This window comes from Hyla sarda, chromosome 9 (assembly GCF_029499605.1).
Source record: "Hyla sarda isolate aHylSar1 chromosome 9, aHylSar1.hap1, whole genome shotgun sequence".
Taxonomy (NCBI): Eukaryota; Metazoa; Chordata; class Amphibia; order Anura; family Hylidae; genus Hyla; species Hyla sarda.
The window spans coordinates 171,724,060-171,747,963 of NC_079197.1; the positions used below are offsets into that span (position 1 = coordinate 171,724,060).

The 23,904-nt window shown below is 45.3% G+C and overlaps 3 protein-coding genes across 5 annotated transcripts in view; 1 reads left to right on the plus strand and 2 right to left on the minus strand.

The window, feature by feature from the left end:
- WDR46 (WD repeat domain 46) overlaps window positions 1-9,942 on the minus strand; it is a 37,191-nt gene extending 27,249 nt beyond the window's left edge. The window contains exons 1-2 of one of the 2 annotated variants that reach the window (XM_056540409.1): window positions 9,764-9,942; window positions 1,872-2,000 (exon numbers count right to left, since the gene is read on the minus strand). Coding sequence is in view for 1 of the 2 variants with exons in the window: in XM_056540408.1 (XP_056396383.1) it covers window positions 1,872-2,000; window positions 4,902-4,928 (156 nt within the window). In the remaining variant the exon portion in view is untranslated. Of the gene's footprint in view, window positions 1-1,871; window positions 2,001-4,901; window positions 4,947-9,763 lie in introns of those variants that run through there. The other variant, XM_056540408.1, reaches the window with a different exon arrangement.
- Window positions 9,943-14,023: 4,081 nt separating this feature from the next.
- Window positions 14,024-22,289, minus strand: RPS18 (ribosomal protein S18). The gene is made up of 6 exons (XM_056540412.1): window positions 22,253-22,289; window positions 21,094-21,192; window positions 20,900-20,986; window positions 20,400-20,501; window positions 17,924-18,015; window positions 14,024-14,148 (listed from the first exon to the last, which is right to left on the minus strand). Exons 1-6 carry the CDS (start codon window positions 22,253-22,255, stop codon window positions 14,073-14,075), a joined length of 459 nt encoding a protein of 152 aa, XP_056396387.1. The 5' UTR covers window positions 22,256-22,289; the 3' UTR covers window positions 14,024-14,072.
- VPS52 (VPS52 subunit of GARP complex) overlaps window positions 17,385-23,904 on the plus strand; it is a 37,686-nt gene continuing 31,166 nt past the window's right edge. Inside the window, exon 1 of one of the 2 annotated variants that reach the window (XM_056540406.1) lies at window positions 17,385-17,707. In XM_056540406.1, coding sequence (XP_056396381.1) covers window positions 17,693-17,707 — 15 coding nt within the window. In that variant the 5' untranslated portion in view covers window positions 17,385-17,692. Of the gene's footprint in view, window positions 17,708-22,363; window positions 22,469-23,904 lie in introns of those variants that run through there. The other variant, XM_056540407.1, reaches the window with a different exon arrangement.

Consider the following 23,904-nt stretch of genomic DNA (forward strand, 5'->3'; position numbering starts at 1 on the left):
CAATAGTTATTAGCTTCTGAAGTTGAGTTGTTGTTTTCTGTCTAACTGCTCTCTGATGACTCACGTCCCGGGAGCTGTGCAGTTCCTATGGGGATATTTTCCCATCATGCACAGCTCCCGGGACGTGACATCATCATTGAGCAGTTAGACAGAAAACTTCAGAAGCTTATAACTATTGGAAGGATTAAGATTTTTTAATAGAAGTAATTTACAAATCTGTTTAACTTTCCGGAGCCAGTTGATATATGAAAAAAAGTTTTTGCCTGGAATATCCCTTTAAGGACCAGACCAATTTTATTTTCGTTTTTTTCCTCCTCGCCTTCTAAAAAAAAAATAAAAAAAAATAAAATAAAAAAAAATCGCTTATATTTCCATCCACAGACCCATATGAGGACTTGTTTTTTGCGTCACCAATTGTACTTTGTAATGACATCACTTATTTTACCGTAAAATGTACGATGCAACCAAACAAATATTATTTATGTGAGAAAATTGAAAAGAAAAACGCAATTTAGCAAGTTTTGTTTCCACGCTGTACACTTTCCGGTAAAAATGACGTTTTCTTTATTCTCTGGGTCAATACGATTACAATGATCCCCATGTTAGATGCTTTTCTATAATTGTACCGCTAAAAAAAATCTCAAACCATTTTAACAAAATTCGTATGTTTGAAATTGCCCTATTTTGACCACCTATAACTTTCTCATTTTTCGGTATATGGGGCGATATGAGGGCTCATTTTTTGCACCATGATCTGTAGTTTTTATCAGTACCACTTTTGCTTAGGTTTTATTTTTTATAAAAAATTTTTTTAATGAAATGTGACAAAAAAAGCAGCAAATGTGGATTTAAAAAAAAAAAAAAAAAATTATGTTTACGCCGTTCACCGTACGGGATAATTAACAATATATTTTAATAGTTCAGACTTTTACCATCACGGCAATACCAAATATGTGTATTAATTATTTTTTTTTACGCTTTTTTGGGGGTGAAATAGGAATAACGGACATCTTACTTTTTTATTGGGGGAGGGGATTTTTCACATTTTTTTACTTAATTTTGTTAAAAAAAAAAAAAAAAAAAAAATGTATGTCCCCATCGGGGATAATTCATAGCAATTAGTTGATTGCTAATACTGTTCAGTGCTATGTATAGGACATAGCACTGATCAGTATTTTCGGTGATCTTCTGCTCTGGTCTGCTCGATCTCAGACTAGAGATGAGCGAACTTACAGTAAATTCAATTCGTCACGAACTTCTCGGCTCGGCAGTTGATGGATTATCCTGCATAAATTAGTTCAGCTTTCCGGTGCTCCGGTGGGCTGGAAAAGGTGGATACATTCCTAGGAAAGAGTCTCCTAGGACTGTATCCACCTTTTCCGGCCCACCGGAGCACCTGAAAGCTGAACTAATTTATGCAGGAAAAGGCATCAACTGCCGAGCCGAGAAGTTCGTGACGAATCGAATTTACTAATTTACTGTAAGTTCGCTCATCTCTATCTCAGACCAGAGCAGACCAGAGCAGAAGACCCGGGGAGACGGCCGGAGCCAGGTGAGGGGACCTCCGGCCGCCATGCTGGATAATCGGATCCCCGCGGCAGTGCTGCGGGCGATCCCATCATCCATTCAAAGTACCGCACTGCCGCAGATGCCGTGATCTGTATTGATCACGGCATCTGAGGGGTTAATGGCGGACATCCGGATGTCCGCCATTACAGGCGCGTCCCTGGCTGCTGATAGCAGCCGGGACTTGCCGCGCGCGTCACCATGACGTACATTTACGTCCATTGTCGTTAAGGGGTTAAAGCCTGACACTGTGATAATCCGGTCCCATGGACCCTGCACCATATATATCCGGTCCAGACACTCACCCCGGAGACGACATTTTTCTTCTTCCATTGTCCCGGATCTCCTCCCCGTTTCGCAGCATCGCTCGGCGCATTCTTCGTCTTGGGTTCGTCCTTCTTCTCGTCTTCCTGCTCGTAGTATCGCTTCGCTTTCTGCAAGACGCAAGAGAGATCACACTAAGTACACTGTATTATACTGTCGCAACCTGCTGGGACTTGTAGTTCCACATTACCTCTAAGGAGCGACTGTGTTACTGTTAAAGGGGCATTCTAGCACCTAAAATCTTGTAGTGTCTGATTAAGGGCCTTGTGAACCGCCCCCCCTCAATCTCCGCCCCAGCGATTGGGTATCTCCGGTGCTGCCATAGACAAATAAAGGAAAGGCTACACAGGGTCTAAGGCTTTTGCGAAACTACAACTCCCAGCATGCGCATACAGCCTTTGGCATGCTAGGAGTTGTAGTTGTGCAACAGCTGGAGGCGCACTGGTTGGGAAACCCCGATCTTGGATATGAATACCAAAGCTGTGTTCCCTAATCTGGTGCATAACTACAACTCCCATCAAGTAATACTAGTTATAAATTCCCAGTTCTGTATTAGTAATACATGCTAGGTAAGGGGGTCCACACTGACCAATCTATTCAAAAAAATATGGCGCCAACAGACATAGCGGAGCGCCCATTTAAAGGGGAACTCCACTGGGCAGCGTTCGGAAGTAAATGTTTCGAATGCTGTTTCCACGCTGCCGGGATCGGCCTTGCCCCTCATGATATCACGGCCACGCCCCCTCAATGCAAGTCTATGGGAGGGGGCGTGACGGCCGTCACGCCCCCTCCCATAGACTTGCATTGAGGGAGCGTGGCTGTGATGTCAGGAGGGGCACGACCGACCCCGGCAGCGTATAAACGGCATTCGAAACATTTACTTCCGAACGCTGCCCAGTGGAATTCCCCTTTTAATTTTAGGGCCTCAACCACATGGTAGAACGTAGAGGTCCACAGATTGGACATGCTCGCCATAACCTGTATCTAAATGTGATACACCAGCAAGAAAAGTATCTCAGCTCTTGTATACAATGCACTAAAGGCATGCTGGGAGTCGTAATTTTGCAAAAGCTGGAGGGCCGCAGGCTGAACACCCTCGCTATAAGGGTGCGTTCACACTGAGGAATAGGAGAGGAATCCTCGCATAAAAATTCCGACGCGGAATTAAGGTTTTGTTTTTTTTCCGCGCGGAATATAGGAAGAAACTTTTTTTTTTTTTTTTTTTTTTTTTTTTTTTCTGGACTACAACCACCAATTGGAATTTCCCATCTTATTTATTTTTTTTTTTCTGCACAATTTCCGCGCGAATTCCGTGCAGAAACTATTTCATTTTTTTTTTTAAGTATTTATTTAAGACGCAGAAACGATTTCAAGCGGAAACATTTTTACCATTGACTTCAATGGGATTCTGCTCGCGTATTCCGCAAGAAGAATGAAAATGTTCTTTCTTCTAGCGGAACGGAATTTACGCAGTGTGAACAGTGCAGAATAAAATACATTGAAGTCAATGGTAAAGCAGAGGTTAATTATTTCTAAGATGAGAATTCAAGAGGAATTACTCGAGTAAATCCCTCTTTAATTCTGCGCTCCAAATCTCCTCTGCCCATTGACTTTAAAGGGGTATTCCAGGAAAAAAAAATTTTTATATATCAACTGGTTCCAGAAAGTTAAAACAGATTTGTAAATTACTTCTATTAAAAAAATCTTAATCCTTTCAGTACTTATGAGCTGCTGAAGTTGAGTTGTTCTTTTCTGTCTAAGTGCTCTCTGATGACACGTGTCTCGGGAACTGTCCAGAGTAGAAGCAAATCCCCATAGCAAACCTCTTCTTCTCTGTGCAGTTCCCGAGACAAGCAGAGATGTCAGCAGAGAGCACTGTTGCCATACAGAAAACAACAACTCAACTTCAGCAGCTGATAATTATTGGAAGGATTAAGATTTCTTAATAGAAGTAATTTACAAATCTGTTTAACTTTCTGGAGCCAGTTGATATATAAAAAAGAAAAAGAAAAGTTTTTTTTCCTGGAATACCCCTTTAATATTTTTTTCCCGCTGTCCTGTTCACACTGCGGAAATTCTGCTAGCGGAATTCCGACGCTAAATTCCTTTTTGCTTGAAGAATGAGCATGTTCGTTCTTCAAGCGGAATCCGCGAGCAATATCCAATAGAAGTCAATGGTTAATAAAAAATTCTGCCCGACATCATTTTCAAGTGGAATTCAGAGAAGTAGATTAGATAGCCTCCTCCTTCATTCCTCTTAATTTCCGCATGGAAATTCTGCTTGATGGATAAATTGACAGAAGGAAACAATTTCCTGAACTAAATTATTCCTCTTGAATTCCTCAGTGTGAACGCACCCTTACTGTATCTAAGCGCGATACATCCTCTGCTGTATACAAGGCTCTGCAGTGCTCCCCAAGCTGCTCAGCTGTTGCAAAACTACAACTCCCAGCATGCTCAGGGTAGGCCAAGACGTGTAGTTTTGCAAGATCTGCAGATTAGACATCCTCACGATAACCTTGTATCTAAGCGCGATACACCGGCCATAAGATGCCTCCACTCCTGTGTACACTGTACTACTCTCCAAACTACAACTCCCAGCATGCTCAGGGTAGGCCAAGACGTGTAGTTTTGCAATATCTGCAGATTAGACATCCTCAGGATAACCTTGTATCTAAGCGCGATACACCAGCCCTAAAATGCCTCAGCTCCTGTGTACAATGCACTGTACTGCTCTCTAAAACTACAACTCCCAGCATGCTCAGGGTGTGCTGAGATTTGTGTGCCTCCTGTACTGCTGTATATCTGGAGGTCTCAGTATAACGCCTGGCTATGTATATGCCACACAGCACTGTATACACATGGCTGCTCAGCTACAGACGAACCACAAGTCCCAGCAACCCCTCCCTCGGGTCATTATGACTTGCAGTCAGGCCGCAGCCGAGGAGCTAAAATCCGCAGGGGAACCGCATCTTATCTAGGTGAATGTAATAATCACACGTGGGTCTTACTCGCTTCGGAGGATTGGTAGCCGCCATGCTGGAATCCTGCTTGTTCCCGCCGGAAGCGAACAATAAAGTTGCATGAAAAAAAAACACTGCCTATGCTCCCTGCGATGACGTCACCTATGGGGCAGTGGTGAGTCAGCGCCATGTTAAATATGGGCAACCACGAGTAGTTCTTGTACATCCTGGAGCTTATAGTAGTCATGTTTGTATATTAATATTACCTTATTTTATTGTTTATGTTATTATTATTATTATTTGTAATAAACCTTAGGTGTGGCTGTCTTGTGATATCCTCAGCTATAATAATGGATGAAATCTGACTGGTTGCTATGGGTAACAAGACACTTAGGTTGCTGATAGTTGTTGTTTTGCAATAGTCGGAGGCACCCTGGTTGGGAAAGACCAGATCATGGAATTAAAGTGTACCTGTCGTCAACAAAAACTTTTTATATAATGTAGATAATACTATTATATGTATATTTGTAATACACATTGGTTAAAAATTGTGCATATTTTTGGGTGAAAAAAGGCTGTCCCTGCAGCTATTGCCTGGGAGGAGTCCAAATACAGGAAGTGAGGGCGGGACAAGCAGGGCTCTGTGCAGACTCCTGGCTTGTCAATCATCCTGATGTGTGAGCCAGGAGCATGTCATAGAGCCTCAGTATACACTGTCCTGCTTTTTCTTACTGCACAGAGTCCTGCTTGTCCTCCCTCACTTCCTGTATTTGGACTCCACATAGAGACACACAGACAATAGCTGCAGGGACAAAAATATACAGTGGTCCCTCAAGTTACAATATTAATTGGTTCCAGGACGACCATTGTATGTTGAAACCATTGTATGACCAGACCTCTGTGGAAACCTGGTTATTTGTTCTAAAGCCCCAAAATGTCATCCAAAAGTAGGAAAAAGTGAGAATTAAAGAAAAATAAGTAGATTACTAATATAGATAAAGCAAGTCCTTACATATAAAAGCAATAAAGATCTGCTGGGAGCTGTAAATCACTGTCCATTTCAGTGTTTCCCAAAGAGGGTGCCTCCAGCTGTTGCAAAACTACAACTCCCAGCATGCTGGGAGTTGTAAATTTGCAACTGCTGGAGGTACACTCTTTGGGAAACATTGGTCTATGTAGAGGACAGGAGCTTCTTCAGGGTCCTGTACAGAACGAGCAATGTCCTAAAAAAAAAAAGTAAAATGGAGCCGCCCTCACCTGATGTCCAAAGGAGCATCTAACCCTGGCACAGGTAAAGAGTACAGAACATGTAATACCTGCCTGTACTGTAGGGGGCGCTACCAGACACCAGTCAGTGCATGCACTTCAGTAATACAGGTAAAGAGTACAGAGCATGTAATACCTCCCTGTACTGTAGAGGGTGCTACCAGACACCAGTCAGTGCATACACTTCAGTAATACAGGTAAAGAGTACAGAACATGTAATACCTCCCTGTACTGTAGGGGGTGCTACCAGACACCAGTCAGTGCATATGCTTCAGTAATACAGGTAAAGAGTACAGAACATGTAATACCTCCCTGTACTGTAGGGGGCGCTACCAGACACCAGTCAGTGCATACACTTCAGTAATACAGGTAAAGAGTGCAGAACATGTAATACCTCCCTGTACTGTAGGGGGCACTACTAGACACCAGTCAGTGCATACACTTCAGTAATACAGGTAAAGAGTACAGAACATGTAATACCTCCCTGTACTGTAGGGGGCGCTACCAGACACCAGTCAGTGCATACACTTCAGTAATACAGGTAAAGAGTACAGAACATGTAATACCTCCCTGTACTGTAGGGGGCGCTACCAGACATCAGTCAGTGCATACGCTTCAGTAATACAGGTAAAGAGTACAGAACATGTAATACCTCCCTGTACTGTAGGGGGCGCTACCAGACATCAGTCAGTGCATACACTTCAGTAATACAGGTAAAGAGTACAGAACATGTAATACCTCCCTGTACTGTAGGGGGCACTACCAGACACCAGTCAGTGCATGCACTTCAGTAATACAGGTAAAGAGTACAGAACATGTAATACCTCCCTGTACTGTAGGGGGCGCTACCAGACATCAGTCAGTGCATACACTTCAGTAATACAGGTAAAGAGTACAGAACATGTAATACCTCCCTGTACTGTAGGGGGCGCTACCAGACACCAGTCAGTGCATGCACTTCAGTAATACAGGTAAAGAGTACAGAACATGTAATACCTCCCTGTACTGTAGGGGGCGCTACCAGACACCAGTCAGTGCATACGCTTCAGTAATACAGGTAAAGAGTACAGCACATTTAATACCTCCCTGTACTGTAGGAGGCGCTACCAGACACCAGTCAGTGCATGCACTTCAGTAATACAGGTAAAGAGTACAGAACATGTAATACCTCCCTGTACTGTAGGGGGCGCTACCAGACACCAGTCAGTGCATACGCTTCAGTAATACAGGTAAAGAGTACAGAACATTTAATACCTCCCCGTACTGTAGGGGGCACTACCAGACATCAGTCAGTGCATACACTTCAGTAATACAGGTAAAGAGTACAGAACATGTAATACCTCCCTGTACTGTAGGGGGCACTACCAGACACCAGTCAGTGCATACACTTCAGTAATACAGAGGTTTTACCAGTGAAATGTCCATTCTGATTGGTTGGTTCTTCCAGCCATTGACAAGTTTTGTAGATTCCATAGCATTGTATGTTGAGTCCGGTTTCAAGTTACAATGGTCCAGAATAGACCATTGTATGTTGAAACTATTGTATGTTGAGGCCATGGTAAGTTGAGAGATCACTGTATATAATGTATATTACAAATATAACTATAATGGTATTATCTAGTCTACATTATATAAAAAGTTTTTGTTGATGACAGGTCCACTTTAACGCTGGCAACCAGTCGAGAGTTTGGATCTTATTGGTTGCTAGGGGCAACCTTGTGGATAACCAGCCGCTGTATATTGAACAACTAGGACAATATTTCAGATCTAGAAAATGGCGAATTTTTCTTATCATCTTCCTTATCATGTTTCTTGTCAGTCTTAGCTGCCCCCTTCAAGAAGACGGCAAAAAAAAAAAAAATAATAATCCAAAAATGCATTATTACTTACGCCAGATCTTTGCATGATGCCCGTCTACTGCCACCTTAAAGTCACACATTCTAATATGTCCCTGGTGGTCAATAAGGACATTTTTAAGATGCCTAATGATGATACGCATGAGGGTGTTGAATGCCACACATCATTCCAGCGTAGGGTCTTTTTATATTAAAAATACCGGCAATGCAATGGCAAGTATTTATCCAACCAATCCTCCAACTCCCGGAATCTTGCTCCATATACTATACCAGTGTTTCCCAACCAGAGCGCCTCCAGCTGTTGCAAAACTACAACTCCATGCAAGAATGATTCCACACAAAATTTGGTGCAGAAACCTAGGACACAGACAGGAGAGCAGAGGGCATTGAGAAGCCATATATTGCCCTCCATATTCCTGCTCATTACCATCTATTGTAGATTTTTCCAACCAGGGTGCCTCCAGCTGTTGCAAAACTACAACTCCCAGCATGCCCGGACAGCCAACGGCTGTCCGGGCATGCTGGGAGTTGTAGTTTTGTAACAGCTGGAGACACCCCTGGTTGGGAAACACTGACCTATACTATATACTACTATATAGTCCAACATGCTGGGAGTTGTAGTTTTGCAACAGCTGGAGCCACCCGTGGTTGGGAAACATTGACCTATACTATATACTACTATATATCCCAACATGCTGGGAGTTGTAGTTTTGCAGCAGCTGGAGGCACCCCTGGTTGGGAAACATTGACCTATACTATATACTACTATATAGTCCAACATGCTGGGAGTTGTAGTTTTCCTTTGGGGCAGCTGCTGAGCCACAGGCTGTATCAGGGCATGCTGGGAGTTGTAGTTTTGTAACAGCTGGAGCCACCCCTGGTTGGGAAACATTGACCTATACTATATACTACTATATAGTCCAACATGCTGGGAGTTGTAGTTTTGCAGCAGCTGGAGGCACCCCTGGTTGGGAAACATTGACCTATACTATATACTACTATATAGTCCAACATGCTGGGAGTTGTAGTTTTGCAGCAGCTGGAGGCACCCCTGGTTGGGAAACATTGACCTATACTATATACTACTATATAGTCCAACATGCTGGGAGTTGTAGTTTTGCAGCAGCTGGAGGCACCCCTGGTTGGGAAACATTGACCTATACTATATACTACTATATAGTCCAACATGCTGGGAGTTGTAGTTTTGCAGCAGCTGGAGGCACCCCTGGTTGGGAAACACTGACCTATACTATATACTACTATATAGTCCAACATGCTGGGAGTTGTAGTTTTGCAGCAGCTGGAGGCACCCCTGGTTGGGAAACATTGACCTATACTATACACTACTATATAGTCCAACATGCTGGGAGTTGTAATTTTCCTTTGGGGCAGCTGCTGAGCCACAGGCTGTATCAGGGCATGCTGGGAGTTGTAGTTAGTAACTAACTGCAACTCTCAAATTTAATAAAAAAGTCACCTCAAAACTAAAATAGTCCTGTGTTAAAAACTACAAATCGGGGAACAATAAATGAGCCTCATACAGTCTGGTATAAGGAGAAATAAAAAAAGTTATAGGGGTCAGAATAGGACAGAATTTCCCCCGCATATGTGTATCCTGTGATGTCACGCATATATAATGAATTATGCAAATTAGTATGGCCGGTATTTTATTTTTTTAGCAAGAAAAGTGGCGACCCTATTACTGCGGTGTGGATCTTGCCCTCCGCCCCTCAATACAAACCTATGGGAGGGGACGTGACCGCTGTGGTAGAAAAAATGATCTTTTACCTAAGGTGGCAAAATCCTTGCACCGGCCCCGGATGCCCATTATACCCAGCCTTGGTTTTATTGGCCTTTGTAGTAGATGGACCCTTGGAGTTGTCTTTTGAAGTAATCTTTGAGGTCTTTCTCTTGTTGACTCTTTATGACGATGATATAATGTTCATCATTCTTTTCGTTGTTCCTCTTTTTTGGTTTTTCTCTTTCAGACGTAACCCTCAAACCAATAAAACACAAGAGACAAGAAATGGGACGTAAAGGACACAATGGGGGATATTTATCAATACCTGAGCAGAGTAAAAGTTGCTGCTTTGCCCATAGCAACCAATCAGATCGCTTCTTTCATTTTTCAAAGGCCTTGTTAAAAATGAAAGAAGCGATCTGATTGGTTGCTATGGGCAACTGCACCGCTCTTCCTCTACACTGGTTTTGATGAATAACCCCCACAGTGTTTTTTTTATGGTTACCCTTACATCATCTCCTCGTTCATTCGCTTCCTCTTTTTCTTAAAGGGGTATTCCGCCCCTAGACATTTTATCCCCTATCCAAAGGATAGGGGATAAAATGTCTGATCGCCGCGGTCCCGCTCTGTGCGTAATGACGGGCGATACGGGGGACGGAGCAGCGTGACGTCATGGCGCCGCCCCTCGTGACATCAAGGCCCGTCCCCTTAATGCAAGTCTATGGGAGGGGGCGTGACGACCACCACGCCCCCTCCCATAGACTTGTATTGAAAGGGGCGGGCCGTGACATCATGAGGGGCGGAGCCGTGACGTAACGATGCTCCGGCCCCTGTACCGCCCATCATTACGTGCAGAGCGAACTCGCTCTGTGCTGTAATGATAGCGTGGTGCCGCAGCGGGGATCCCAAAATGTCTAGGGGCGGAGTACCCCTTTAACATTACCTGTAGCAAAGCCAAAGAAATAGTCAGGGAAGCAAAAGTTCACAGCGGTCCGGTGCGAACAGATAAGGGATATTTCACAGCACTGTCCACACTCAGGTAAATGAAAGTTCTTTTATGCGATGTCTGATGAAAAGGACGGAGCGTCCTTGAAACGCGTTACATAACACAGAATTAAAAGAACTTTCATTTACCTGAGTGTGGACAGTGCTGTGAAATATCCCTTATCTGTTTGCACCGGACCGCTGTGAACTTTTGCTTCCTTGTCTTCCCGCGCTGTTGCCTGGGCGGGATTAGCTGCAGTCCACATTGGATCTATCTTCACCTCCGAAAGGAGATCACGTTTATGGGAGTTGTGCCTCTATTTGCCGCACAACTTTATCTGGTGAGTCCTTCTTAAACCCAGGGGCTCTCCCCTTCCTACTACTCGTCCTACACTTTGGAGCGCTCTGTTTTCCCCTTTCTTCATTCAAAGAAATAGTCAGGACAACAACCAAATACACCATGCATGCCGCAGTGGTAGATAGAAAAAAAAAAAGTGACGCCCCCTCCCATAGGCTTGCATTGTGGGGGCGGAGTGTGACATCACATGGTGGCGGAGCCGTGACATCACAATGCTCCGTCACCATGATCGTCAGTAAACAGACCTAGAGCGAACACGCTCCGAGGGCTGATTCTAACGGGGTGCAAAATCACGGGGGACCCCCGCGATCAGGCATCTTATCCTTTGGATAGGGGATAAGATGTCTTAGCGCCGCAGTACCCCTTTCAGAACTTGGCTTTGTTTCAGACCAGCATGCATGGACAGGTAGTCAATGACGCGTTTCAAGCGCAGGTGCGCTCTTAGTCGTATACGGATTACTTGTGTAATCAGAATACAACTAAGAGCGCACCTGCGCTTAAAACGCGTCATCTGTCTACCTGTCGATGCATGCTGGTCTGAAATTAAGCAAAGTTCTTAAAAGGAGATGTCCGATGCGGACTATTCCTATTCCATCCTGCCCGGGTTGCTCCGTTACAGCTGACTGGTCGGCCGGGCTGTCCGCTTCCTACTTCCTTTAGCTCGGGACATCACATGGCACTTCAGCCTATCACCGGCCGCAGTGATGTCCCGCCTCGGGCGGCGATTGGCTGAAGTGTCGCGTGACATCCCGAGCTAAAGGAAGCAGGGCGCAGACAGCCAGACCGATCAGCTGTTGCAAAGCTCCAGGGAAGGTAAGTGAAAGTTTCTCTTTTTTTTTGCAGCCTGGGCAGGATGGAATAGGATTAGTCCGCACTGGACATCTCCTTTAAGCATTTACAGAGCTGGATCTCCTTATAAGCCCTCATCTAGGTCTGCGGGTGGAAAACTGAAAGTTATGATTTTTACAAGGTGAGGAGGAAAAAAAACTAAAGTGCAAAACCAGGAAAAAACTGTCCTGAAGTGGTTAAGTACCTGTCATAATTTTGTTAAAATATTATAAGCCTCCCAGTTCACTGTCCCCATCATGATAAATTACCCCGTCTTTATTTTTTAGTTTTCTACCTTGATATTGTTCTGTATTTTCTGCACTGGGAAGGGGCGTTCCCCAGCAGGTGTGACATCATCTGAAGCTATACAGGGGAGAACTTCCTCCCTCATGCAGCTACACACAGCCCAGAGCAGTTCAGGGTGAGATGAACCATGATTGTCTAAGGCTGCAGTGGTGGGTCCCAGCCAATGACTGCCACATATTAGCTAATTATAAGTTCCCCCAGGCAAGAAGATAGCCCCTTTAAGTCTGTCAGAAGATTTGTCAGATCACCCAAAAAAAATTAAAAAAAAAGTTATATGTTGCTCAGAATCTCATCCTGCTCGTGTCATCTTTGTGTCTGCCCAATATTTCTTAGAATTCTTACATTTACAGCAGGGGGTGGGTCCTCACTGATGACCATGCCCCCTCACTGTTTTGGGAGCAGTAACCCTTTCCCTTCTGGTGGGTGCTGCTGCCGAGATTATGCTACACACAAACCACAACTGCCATCATGCCCACACATCATTTTGCTATGCAGGGAGTTGTAGTTTTGCAACAGGTGGAAGCATATGATTGCAGTACCTTTAACACTATATATCCACACACACAAATGCAGGGACACAAAGGGGTACTCCGCACCCCTAGACATCTTATCCCCTATAGGGGACAAGATGTCAGACCCCCAGGATCTCGGCAGCAACACCCACCTGTGCAGCTTCCACCTCACACCGGCAACGCTGGAGGCTTTGGATCCCGACCACAATGGCGGATGAACATGACATCACGCCCCATCCCCTCAATGCAAGTCTATGGGAGGGGGCGTGGCAGACCTCCCATAGACTTGCATTGAGGGGGCGGGGCGTGACATCACACAGGGCTGAGTTGTGATGTCACGTTTGTCCGCCATTGTGGTCGGGATCCGAAGCCTCCAGCGTTGCCGGTGTGAGCTGGAAGCCACACAGGTGGGTGCTGCTGCAAAGATCCCGGGAGTCCCCAGCAGCGGGACCCCTATTGTGCAACTTCATGCTGAGCTCTTCGTCAGACATATGATACATAACATTAAAAACAAGTGATTTAAAAGCCCAGGCAAGAACATCTTCCAGGTCAATACAATTTAAATAATTAAATACCGTGTTTTAAACTTTAAAGGTAACAAAATATTGATGTAAATGTAAAACTAGGGTTAAACTGGATTACATGAGTGGCAGATCTTTAAATAAGGGGCTTTAAAGACACTATATAGCGCTGCTACAGCTAAATCACTTGTTTTTAATGTTCTGTATCATATGCCTGATGAAGAGCTCAGCATGAGCTCGAAACGTGAAGTTGCACAATAAAGAATCCATTAACCTGTCATAGACTGCTGCCTGCATCGGTCCTAGGAGTAAAAGCACCGTATGGTAATTCCTGTTTTCCTGGATTTTATCCACCACTTTCCTTGCCCATACAGCAACCTGGAAAGGAAACCGTGGCTGCCGACCTCCATTTCTTCCCACGAGTCTATATACCTGCTGAGGTGTTGTGCCCTGAGCACAACACGATCCGGTAAGCCTTTAATTTCTGCGCACATTGAAGCCATACTATCATACCGTCCACACTAGGAGCGCACCTTGTTTTAGGTCTTTTCCCCATCCTGCTCAGTCACGATAGTGTGCTGCCCCTTCTCTTCACACCCAGCAGACCATGAGGGAGCCTGTGCTTCTGGGCCCAGATACTTGTGCGCCTAAGTTTGTCGGCTCATAATGGAATTCTATGGGTCTCTTTACAAAGACATTTTATTTCACAGAATGCCTGACATGTGACCAGTCGTAATACTGCAGAGATTCATAGACCAGTGACCTCCCTCCCCATCACACTGTACAACAAAAGAAGTCTTTATCTTTTTTTATACAGAACTTTATTGACAAATCACAGACAGTCCGGTTACTTCTTCTTGGACACACCGACTGTGCGTCCACGGCGGCCAGTGGTCTTTGTGTGCTGTCCTCTCACACGCAGACTGTAAGAGGAGAGAGAATGTTAGTAGGGAACACGAGAGTCAGAATATACAATCGCTAATACAACTAATCCCCTTAGGCTGCGTTCACACGGCTGTCTAGACCCATCCCGTTCGTCTGTCAAAAACAACAGATTAAAAAAAAATAAAATAAAAAAAATAAAGCAAACATATGTTCTGTTTGTATCAGTTTTTTTGTTCAGTAAAAAAAATTTGATGCTCAGAAGTAAAAACCGATCGGAAAAACTGATGCAAACAGACATTAAAGGCTCATCTGTAGACTTCAATGTTAAATTTACTTTATCCGTTTTCTTTTTTTTGAGAAGAGAAAAATACTGCGCGTCGTCTTCACCCGTAAAAAATTAAAAAATAACGCAGACGGGTGCAAACAGATCAAAAAAATCCCGTTAAGTTTTTTTTTTTTTTTTTTTACAACCCATTTGTAATCCGTTTACAAACAGCAACAACTGAACCTAAAAGGGGTACTCCACTGGAAATTTTTTTTTTTTTTTTTTTTAAATCAACTGGTGCCAGAAAGTCAGATTTGTAAATTACTTCTATTAAAAAATCTTAATCCTTCCAGTATTTAGCTGCTGTATGATCCAGGAGGTTTGTTTTAGAAGTTCCTTTCTGTCTGACCACAGTGCTCTCTGCTGACACCTCTGTCCATGTCAGGAACTGTCCAGAGCGGGAGAGGTTTGCTATGGGGATTTTCTCCTACTCCGGACAGTTCCTAAAATAGACAGAGGTGTCAGCAGAGAGCACTGTGGTCAGACAAAGGAAATTCAAAGAAAAGAACTTCCTGGAGCACACAGCAGCTGATAACTACTGGAAGGATTAAGATTTTTTAATAGAAGTAATTTACACATCTGTAACTTTCTGCCACCTGTTGATTTAAGAAAGATTATGTTTTCCAGTGGAGTACCCCTTTAACAAGGGAAGGGGAACTGGGACAGACGGCCGTCAGCTCCCATCATCTTCTCAGTTGCTGTCCAGCAGTTTATACAAGGTAGGGAAACTATTAGCCTGGCACAATGGTCAAGAGCTGTTTACCATCTAGTGTGCCCCAAGTGTTGCAAAACTACTACTCCCAGCATGCCCGGACAGCCTTCGGCTGTCCGGGCATGCTGAGTGTTGTAGTTTTGCAACAGCTGGAGGGACTGCATAGAGCATAAGTGCCCAATAATCCATTATTCTCCCCTGTATTACAGGTAGTAAACCACATGAGACATTCAATCCACAAAGCAGATGACAGATTATACTGCAGAGTCCAGATCCCCACACACATCAACGCCTTAGATCATGACCAGAGATCAGAAGCAGCCGGTCAATTATTCATCGGCTTTATTCAAGAGTTTAGACACATCCACCATAAGAGAGACTACAAAACACTGACAGATTTGGGTTATATATGGACTCAAGCCACCAAGATGCCCTTCTTCTAGCATTACCAAACAAAACAGGGTTCTTCAATCTGCAGCAACACTACAACTCCCAGCATGCAACAGCCACAGTTTAAAAACTCTGAAGGTGGAGATTACATGAGCAGATGCCAGAGTTCAGATTTGTTATATTTAGTTGCCATGATCTTGTATGTGGTATTCGGGAACGGTAGTATAGAAAAGACACCCAATAGGGTCTGAAGACTTGTTAACCCCTTAGTGAAGGACCCATTTTTTTTACCTTCAAGGGGTATTCCAGGAAAATGTTTTGTATCAACTGGCTTCAGAAAGTTAAACAGATTTGTAAATTACTTCTATTAAAAAAAATCTTAATCCTTCCAATAATTATCAGCTGCTGAAGTTGAGTTCTTTTCTGTCTGACAACAGTGCTCTCTGCCGACATCTCTGCTTGTCTCGGGAACTGCACAGAGTAGAAGAGGTTTGCTATGGGGATTTGCTTCTACTCGGGACAGTTCCCGAGACACGTGTCATCAGAGAGCACTTAGACAAAAAACGAACAACTGAACTTCAGCAGCTCATAAGTACTGAAAGGATTAAGATTTTTTTAATAGAAGTCATTTACAAATCGTTTAACTTTTTTTCTGGAGCCAGTTGAATGAATGAAATTAAATAAATATATACACACACGTTTATTCTTGGATAACCCCTTTAATGACCGGGTTCTTTTTAAATTTGAGATGTGTCTTTAAAAATAGTAATAACTTTAGAACGCTTTTTCTGAGTGGAGCGATTCAGAGATTGTTTTTTCGTGACATTGTACTTTAAGTTGTGCATTTTTCTTGACACATGCAGCATTTTTTGTGAAAAATTCCAATTTTGTGAAAAACTGGAAGATTACTGGCATTTTTAAAAAAACAGTTTATGGTTTACACTATACGGTAAAAATGATATTTATTCTGTGGGTCAGTACGATTATGGCGATACCCATTTTATAGAACTTTCTATATTCTTTCCTTTTCTGAGCAAAATTATTTTTCTGCCATTTATTAACAGCCGTAAGTGTTCACCGTACAGGATAATTTACATTATAGAGTTTTATAGTTCACGTCATTATGGACGTAGCAATACCTATTCTGTATGAATGGTGTTTTTGATCTTGAACCTTTGTCTCCCTAGGACAAACCCTGACAGAGCCAAGGAGAGGGAGAAGTGACATGGACATACAACATACGATTACTCAGGTCATCCCATGTTGAAGGCAGCATCAACATACGATGCTTTTGTATGTCGGGGCCATCGCATAAACGGCTATCCGGCAGCGCAGACTGCTACAGCTGACACCGGATAGCCGTTTACGGTGCCTCGTGTGCTCCGCTGACAATCACTTAACCTGTCCTGGGGGCTCCGGCGCGTCCTCTTCAGGATCCTCTGCGCTCTCCATTGTCATCATCACATCGCTGCACACGCCGTCCCGTCATCCAATAGGAGCGGCGTGCGTACCGACGTGATGGCGGCGACGGAGAGCGAGGATGCCGGGGAAGCAGAGGCCTTACCGGAGCATCTGGGACACGGCGACAGCGATGGAAGGCGACATCCAGGGCAGCGGTGACGGTCCGGAGCAGCGGGGACACGCGAGTATCACGTCCAATACCAGTGGGCTTCAACCTGCGGACCTCCAGATGTTGCAAAGCTACAACACCCAGCATGCCCGGACAGCCAACGGCTGTCCGGGCATGCTGGGAGTTGTAGTTTTGCAACATCTGGAGGTCCGCAGGTTGAAGCCCATTGTCCTATACTTTACATTGCACAGATCCCTCAACATACGATGGTTTCAACAAACGATGGTCCATTTGGCGCGGATTACCATCGTATGTTGAGGGATCACTGTACATCGCTCCTCGCTAAAAAGAGCAGGGGCCCCGTCCAGGAGATCATGGAGGGCCCCAGCGGTCAGACTCCCCAGCTACTTATTGCCTATCCTGTGGTGAGGGGGTTAAGAAATTTTTGCTGGAGTTCTCCTTCAACACTAGGCAAAAATAATTCATCAAAACGTGCCACCAACAGGAGCATCAAATGTACCCCGGAGTCAAGAAGTACAGCAAATAGTTCAGCCCAGAAGATCAATCGTGGGAAAGGGATACAAGATGACCAGCACTAAGGTAACCAATACCCATCAGGATAGTGAACACTGCGGAGCCAGCATATGACGTACACCCAGGGAAACACCAAAATAACTAAACAATGATAAATTCAACAAGAATAAAGAATATAAAATAAAATAAAACCTCAAACTTTACTCCGGTCACCATGATGGTTTTATACTGTGCCAAACACTGCGACAAGTGCAGCCATGTCCAGGAGCGGAGGACACTTACCCCCAGAAGTGACGCAGGCCTCTGTGCGCCTTGATCTTCTTCAGCCTCTCCAGATCTTCACGGAGTTTGTTATCAAGACCGTTAGCCAAGACCTATAGGAACACGACAGCAGAACAATTACAGAGGCGTCACATGCATATTTTGGGTCCAGATTACCCAACAATGGAGAGATTTATTGTCCACCACGGTTTTAGGTCCAGTGGGAAAACCACATACGAGGCTAAAATGAGCCGAGCAGAGTCAGCGGTTCACTCCGGTCGGCTCATTGAAATACATTACATACGGGCGGCATACAGGAGTGATATGGGAGAGTCCGGTTTTAGCTGTATGCGGTCCCGTATTGCCCAAAACGTAATGTGATCCCAGCCTTATATTAGGTTCAATTTTGTCATCTTCTGGGAAAAAAAAAAAAAAAATCATAACTACATGCACTGAAATTAATACATTTAAAAATGTCCTTCTGACCCCTATAACTAGAGATGAGCGAACTTACAGTAAATTCGATTAGTCACAAACTTCTCGGCTCGGCAGTTGATGACTTATCCTGCATAAATTAGTTCAGCTCTCAGGTGCTCCGGTGGCTGGAGACTCTTTCCTAGGAATGTATCCACCTTTTCCAGCCACCGGAGCACCTGAAAGCTGAACTAATTTATGCAGGATAAGTCATCAACTGCCGAGCCGAGAAGTTTGTGACGAATCAAATTTACTGTAAGTTCGCTCATCTCTACTTATAACTTATTTTTCTGCATATGGGGATGTATGAGGCTCATTTTTTGCACCGTGATTTTTATCAGTACCATTTTTGTTTTGACTTGTTGATCGCTTTATTCATTTTTTAAAGTATAAAAAAGTGATCAAAAGACGCAGTTGTGGACTTAGGAATTTGTTTACGTGTACGCCATTGGCCGTGCAGTTTAAATTTTTTTTTCCATAGTTCGGACAATTACGCACGCGGCAAAACCACGTTTATTTAAATTTTTTTGAAATGGGGAAAAGGGGTGGGGGTGACTCAAACTATTAGGGAAGGGGTTAAATCTTTAAAAAAAACAACAACACTTTTTTGCAATTTTATAGCTCCATAGGGGGACTACAGTATAACATTCATTACACTGACTGCAGACACTAATTAATGCTGTGCCATTGATCAGTGTTTTTTTGGCACTCAACTGCTCCTGCCTGGATCTCAGGTACGGACGGAGCAGTCATTCTGCGATCGGACAATGAGAAGGTAGGTAGGGACCCTCTTCGTTACTGTACAGCTGACTGGGAGACTGCGGTGGTTCCATTCAGCAAGACAGCTGCCGGAAACGCTTTTACTTTCACTTTAGACTGAAAGGTTAATACCGGGCATGACCGCAGTCAGTGATGTCCGGTATTAGCTGCGGGTCCCGGCTGTTGATGGCTGCCGGAACCGACCCGATATATCCCAATTAACATGCCAGAAGTATTTGATTGGACGGCTTTGAGTTCAGACACCAAACGACTAGAGTAAGCGCTTCCCTCCGCGTTCTGTATCTACGAGACCTGGATAAGGCTCCTTCCGCTTCCACTGGAAGACAGCGTGAGAGAAAGTCGCAAGCACTAATTTTTCTCCCACTATCTTCCAACGGACCCACGGCCACTTGTGACGGAGACCAGCAGCAGTGAGAGTAGCCCAACACCACATTCAGTCAGTCCTGGTCATGTGACACATTTCTGGCTCATTCTATGTCTAAACACTCAGACTCGACTAGGGGTCGACCGATAGATAATCGGTGCAGGTTAGGGCCGACAGCCATTAACTTATACCGATATTCCGGTATAAGTTATTGGCTTTTTATCCCCCCGCGACACCGCTGCAGATCATTGATTTAAAGCGGGCGCTATAAATCAATGCACTGCAGTGGATTTTGCGGTGCCATAGACCGCCACCTGCTTCTCTCCCCCTGCCTGTCCGGGGGTCCTGAGTCCCATCACCGCTCCTCCCCATCCCCGGTTTTATAATTACCTGTTCCTGGGGTCCACTCTACATCTGGCTCCGGTGGCGTCCTCCTGAGCTGTCAGTGTGCGCACTGACGGTGACGTCACTCGTCATTGCGCACAGCGTGATGCAGCAGAAGCCAGAAGTAGCGTGGGCCCTGGGAACAGGTAATTATAAAACCGGGGATGGGGAGGCAATGGGGCCGGGGCGGTGTATTATCAGCAAGGTAATTGCCGATACCGATAATGCCCAAAATAGTGACCGATAATCGGTCGATCCCTAGACTCTACAGATTAAAATTTTGGGCCAATTCTACAATCCATCAAGTGTTTGCCCCTGAACATTCCTATTTAAATGATGACAAACAAGTCTGTTTGACCTAGTGCCCCCAGTACGATGTTATGGACACAGTGGCGCACAATATAGATCTAGGAGGCGGTCAACAATCTGCTGACCAATCTCGTCTATGGCCAGGATCAGATCCCCCCCCCCCCCGATGCCCTCCTGGCTACCCACCTGGCTGTATTTCCCATCCTTGATGTCCTTCTGTCTGTTCAGGAACCAGTCTGGGATCTTGTACTGACGAGGATTCTGCATAATTGTCACCACACGCTCAACCTGTAAGAAAAACCGAAGGGTTAAAATCAGATCAGGATCCCCCCCCCTGTGCACACTAAGGCATTCCCCAAGCAGAGTCAAACGGCTGTCAATGGGATTCCACAGCACAACACAGTCACCGGCATTTATTCTGCAGAATACATTATAGTCTATGGGGACCTGTAATGTCCACATGGTCCTAGTGCCGACTGATTCTGCTCAGGTGAACATTCCGTAGTGTGCATAGACCAGTGTTTCCCAAACAGGATGCCTCCAGCTGTTGCAAAACTACAGCTCCCAGCATGCCCGGACAGCCTTAGGCTGTCCGGGCATGCTGGGAGTTGTAGATTTGCAACAGCTGGAGGCACCCCAGTTAGGGAAACCCTGGCATAGACCATATCCGAAGCTTCTGCACCCACCTCATCCTCAGTCAGCTCTCCGGCGCGCTTTGAGAGGTCAATGTCAGCCTTACGTAAAACCACATGAGCGTAACGACGTCCGACACCCTGCGAGAGAGAAAATAATGTTACTAGTGAAACTACAACTCCCAGCCTACAAGAAGATCGGGAGTAGACGCGATAAGAGAAAGCAAATAAAAACAACCGGTGCTTACCTTAATGGCGGTGATGGCGAAGGCGATCTTCCTGCGCCCATCAATGTTGGTGTTCAGGACACGCAGAATGTGCTGAAACTTCTCAGGGATTACCAGCGACTGAGGGAAATAAAATAGTTAGATCAGTTAAGTTTTCATAAAATTTTATTTTCTTCAAGACCACTGCTTGCTGTCAGTAAGTAGAACTGTCTGCAAAGGTTGCAACATTTATCTGTACAGCAAGCAGAGGGCGGGAAAACTGACTTGAAACTGTCTTCCAAACTGTGGACTTCTATTGCAAAACTACAACTCCCAGCATGCCTGAACAGCCAAAAGCTGTCCAGGCACGCTGGGCATTGTAGTTTTCAAACACCAGTACATCCAGGCACAATGGGATCTGTAGTTTCGCATCAGTGGGTTTGGCATGCTGGGCATTGTAGTTTTCCCAACACCCTGACAACGTGGGGCATGCTGGGCATTGTAGTTCTCCTACACATGGATAACAGGCACACAGTGGGCATTGTGGTTTTCCCAACCACCTGACAACGGGGCATGCTGGGAATTGTAGTTTTGCCGCAGTGGGTTTGGGCATGCTGGGAGCTGTAGTTTTGCATCAGTGGGTTTGGGCATGCTGGGAGCTGTAGTTTTGCATCAGTGGGTTTGGGCATGCTGGGAGCTGTAGTTTTGCAGCAGTGGGTTTGGGCATGCTGGGAGCTGTAGTTTTGCAACAGTGGGTTTGGGCATGCTGGGAGTTGTAGTTTTGCCGCAGTGTGTTTGGGCATGCTGGGAGCTGTAGTTTTGCAACAGTTTGGAGACCTCTATAGATAACAGCATCTATAAAACACTTCCAGTGCTATAAGATGAAATCTACACTAGAGGGCGCACTATGCCCGGGGTACAGCTCTATAACAGGAAAGGGCCCCTCACAATACACCATAGATCCCCCCCTATACTTTACACATGTAGCCACACACTGACTGCCATAGGCGACACACAGGGACCTGACATCCCCCAATACCGACCATCTGACGGGGCAGCCTTCTCAAATACCCCCGCCAAATCCTCCCCGAGACCCCCACATTCACAAATCAACGACAACTGCGGCCCCACGGACTCCACCGGGCCCGGATGACACCGGATTGCCGGCTCCTCTATCCCCCTAACCCGCTATAACACTCACCATGGCGGCGGCAGCAGGGAAAGAGAGAAAAAGGAAGTGACGTGCCTCCTCTTTTATACCAAGCCCGCCGCCCAGCTACGTCACATCCGGTAACTTGGATTACGCGTCCTCGCAGTGGTTTCTGGGGATTGTAGTCTGGAACCCGGAAGCAGAACCGGAAGGTTGTGTTGTGCTGTGTTTTTGGGGGGGCGTCCTGAGCTTTCAGTGATGGCAGAGGTGAGATGATGGGGAATGGGGGTCTGTAGGCAGCGGGCGGGGGACGGGTCTTTTATTTTTCCTGGGTATTTGGAATAATGATTCCTTGTCAATGAATAGGACATTGCTTACCAACCAGGGGGCCTCCAGCTGTTGCAAGACTACAACTCCCAGCATGCCCGGACAACTAATGGCTGTCCGGGCATGCTGGGAGTTGTAGTTTTGCAACAGCTGGAGGCACCCTGGTTGGGAAGCACTGGCATAGGCTAATGCTACAGTAGTGGTCCTTTACCTGTGGCTCCCCAGCTGTTGCAGAGTCTGTCAGGGCATGCTGGGAGTTGTAGTTTTACAGCAGCTGGATAGCCGCAGGTTGAGGGACACAGTACTACAGACAGGTGCAGTGGAACTACAAGTCCCATCATGCCTTGCAGTTCAGCAGCTGTTTACCTCCAGATGTAAAAAAAAAAACTACAACTCCCAGCATGCCTGAACCTCCAGATGTTGCACAACTACAACTCCTAGCATGGCCAAACCTCCCAATGATGCACAACTACAACTCCCAGCATACCCAAACCTCCAGATGTTGCAAGACTACAACTCCCAACATGCCCAAACCTCCAGATGTTGCAAGACTACAACTCCCAGCATACCCAAACCTCCAGATGTTGCAAGACTACAACTCCCAGCATGCCCAAACCTCCAGATGTTGCAAGACTACAACTCCCAGCATACCCAAACCTCCAGAGGTTGCACAACTACAAATCCCTGCATGCCCCGGACTTTCAGATGTTTCAAAACTACAACTCCTAGCATGGCCAAACCTCCCTACGTTGCACAACTACAACTCCCAGCATGCCCAAACCTCCAGATGTTGCAAACCTACAAATCCCTGCAAGCCCGGAACTTCCGATGTTGCACAACTACTACTCCCAGCATACCCAAACCTCCAGATGTTGCAAAACTACAACTCCCAGCATGCTCGGACAGCCGTTGGCTGTCCGGGCATGCTGGGAGTTGTAGTTTTGCAACAACCGGAGGTCTACAGTTCGGACACCTAGGCTTCATACATCTCACCAGACAACTCCCTTCCGGTATGACGGATCTAACGTCACATAACCCTATGACGCCGTTGTCGTACATTTGGCGTCGCTCATAATCGCTGATTTATCTGCCAGTATTGAGGAGTCTCTGTCACACTGCGCCGGATTCTCAGCTGTGCTCATTGTTCTGTGCTCATTGTTCTGTGCTCATTGTTCTGTGCTCATTGTTCTGTGCTCATTGTTCTGTGGTCATTGTTCTGTGCTCATTGTTCTGTGCTCATTGTTCTGTGCTCATTGTTCTGTGCTCATTGTTCTATGGTCATTGTTCTGTGCTCATTGTTCTGTGCTCATTGTTCTGTGCTCATTGTTCTATGGTCATTGTTCTGTGCTCATTGTTCTGTGCTCATTGTTCTGTGC

What these genes read in the sequence shown, in the direction of transcription:
- RPS18 (XM_056540412.1), bottom strand. An exon ending in TCGCCATCACCGCCATTAAG is followed by an intron (nt 20,987 to 21,093) that starts GTAAGCACCGGT and finishes TCTCTCTCGCAG; the next exon opens with GGTGTCGGACGTCGTTACGC. An exon ending in GGCCTGCGTCACTTCTGGGG is followed by an intron (nt 14,149 to 17,923) that starts GTAAGTGTCCTC and finishes CTCCTCTTACAG; the next exon opens with TCTGCGTGTGAGAGGACAGC.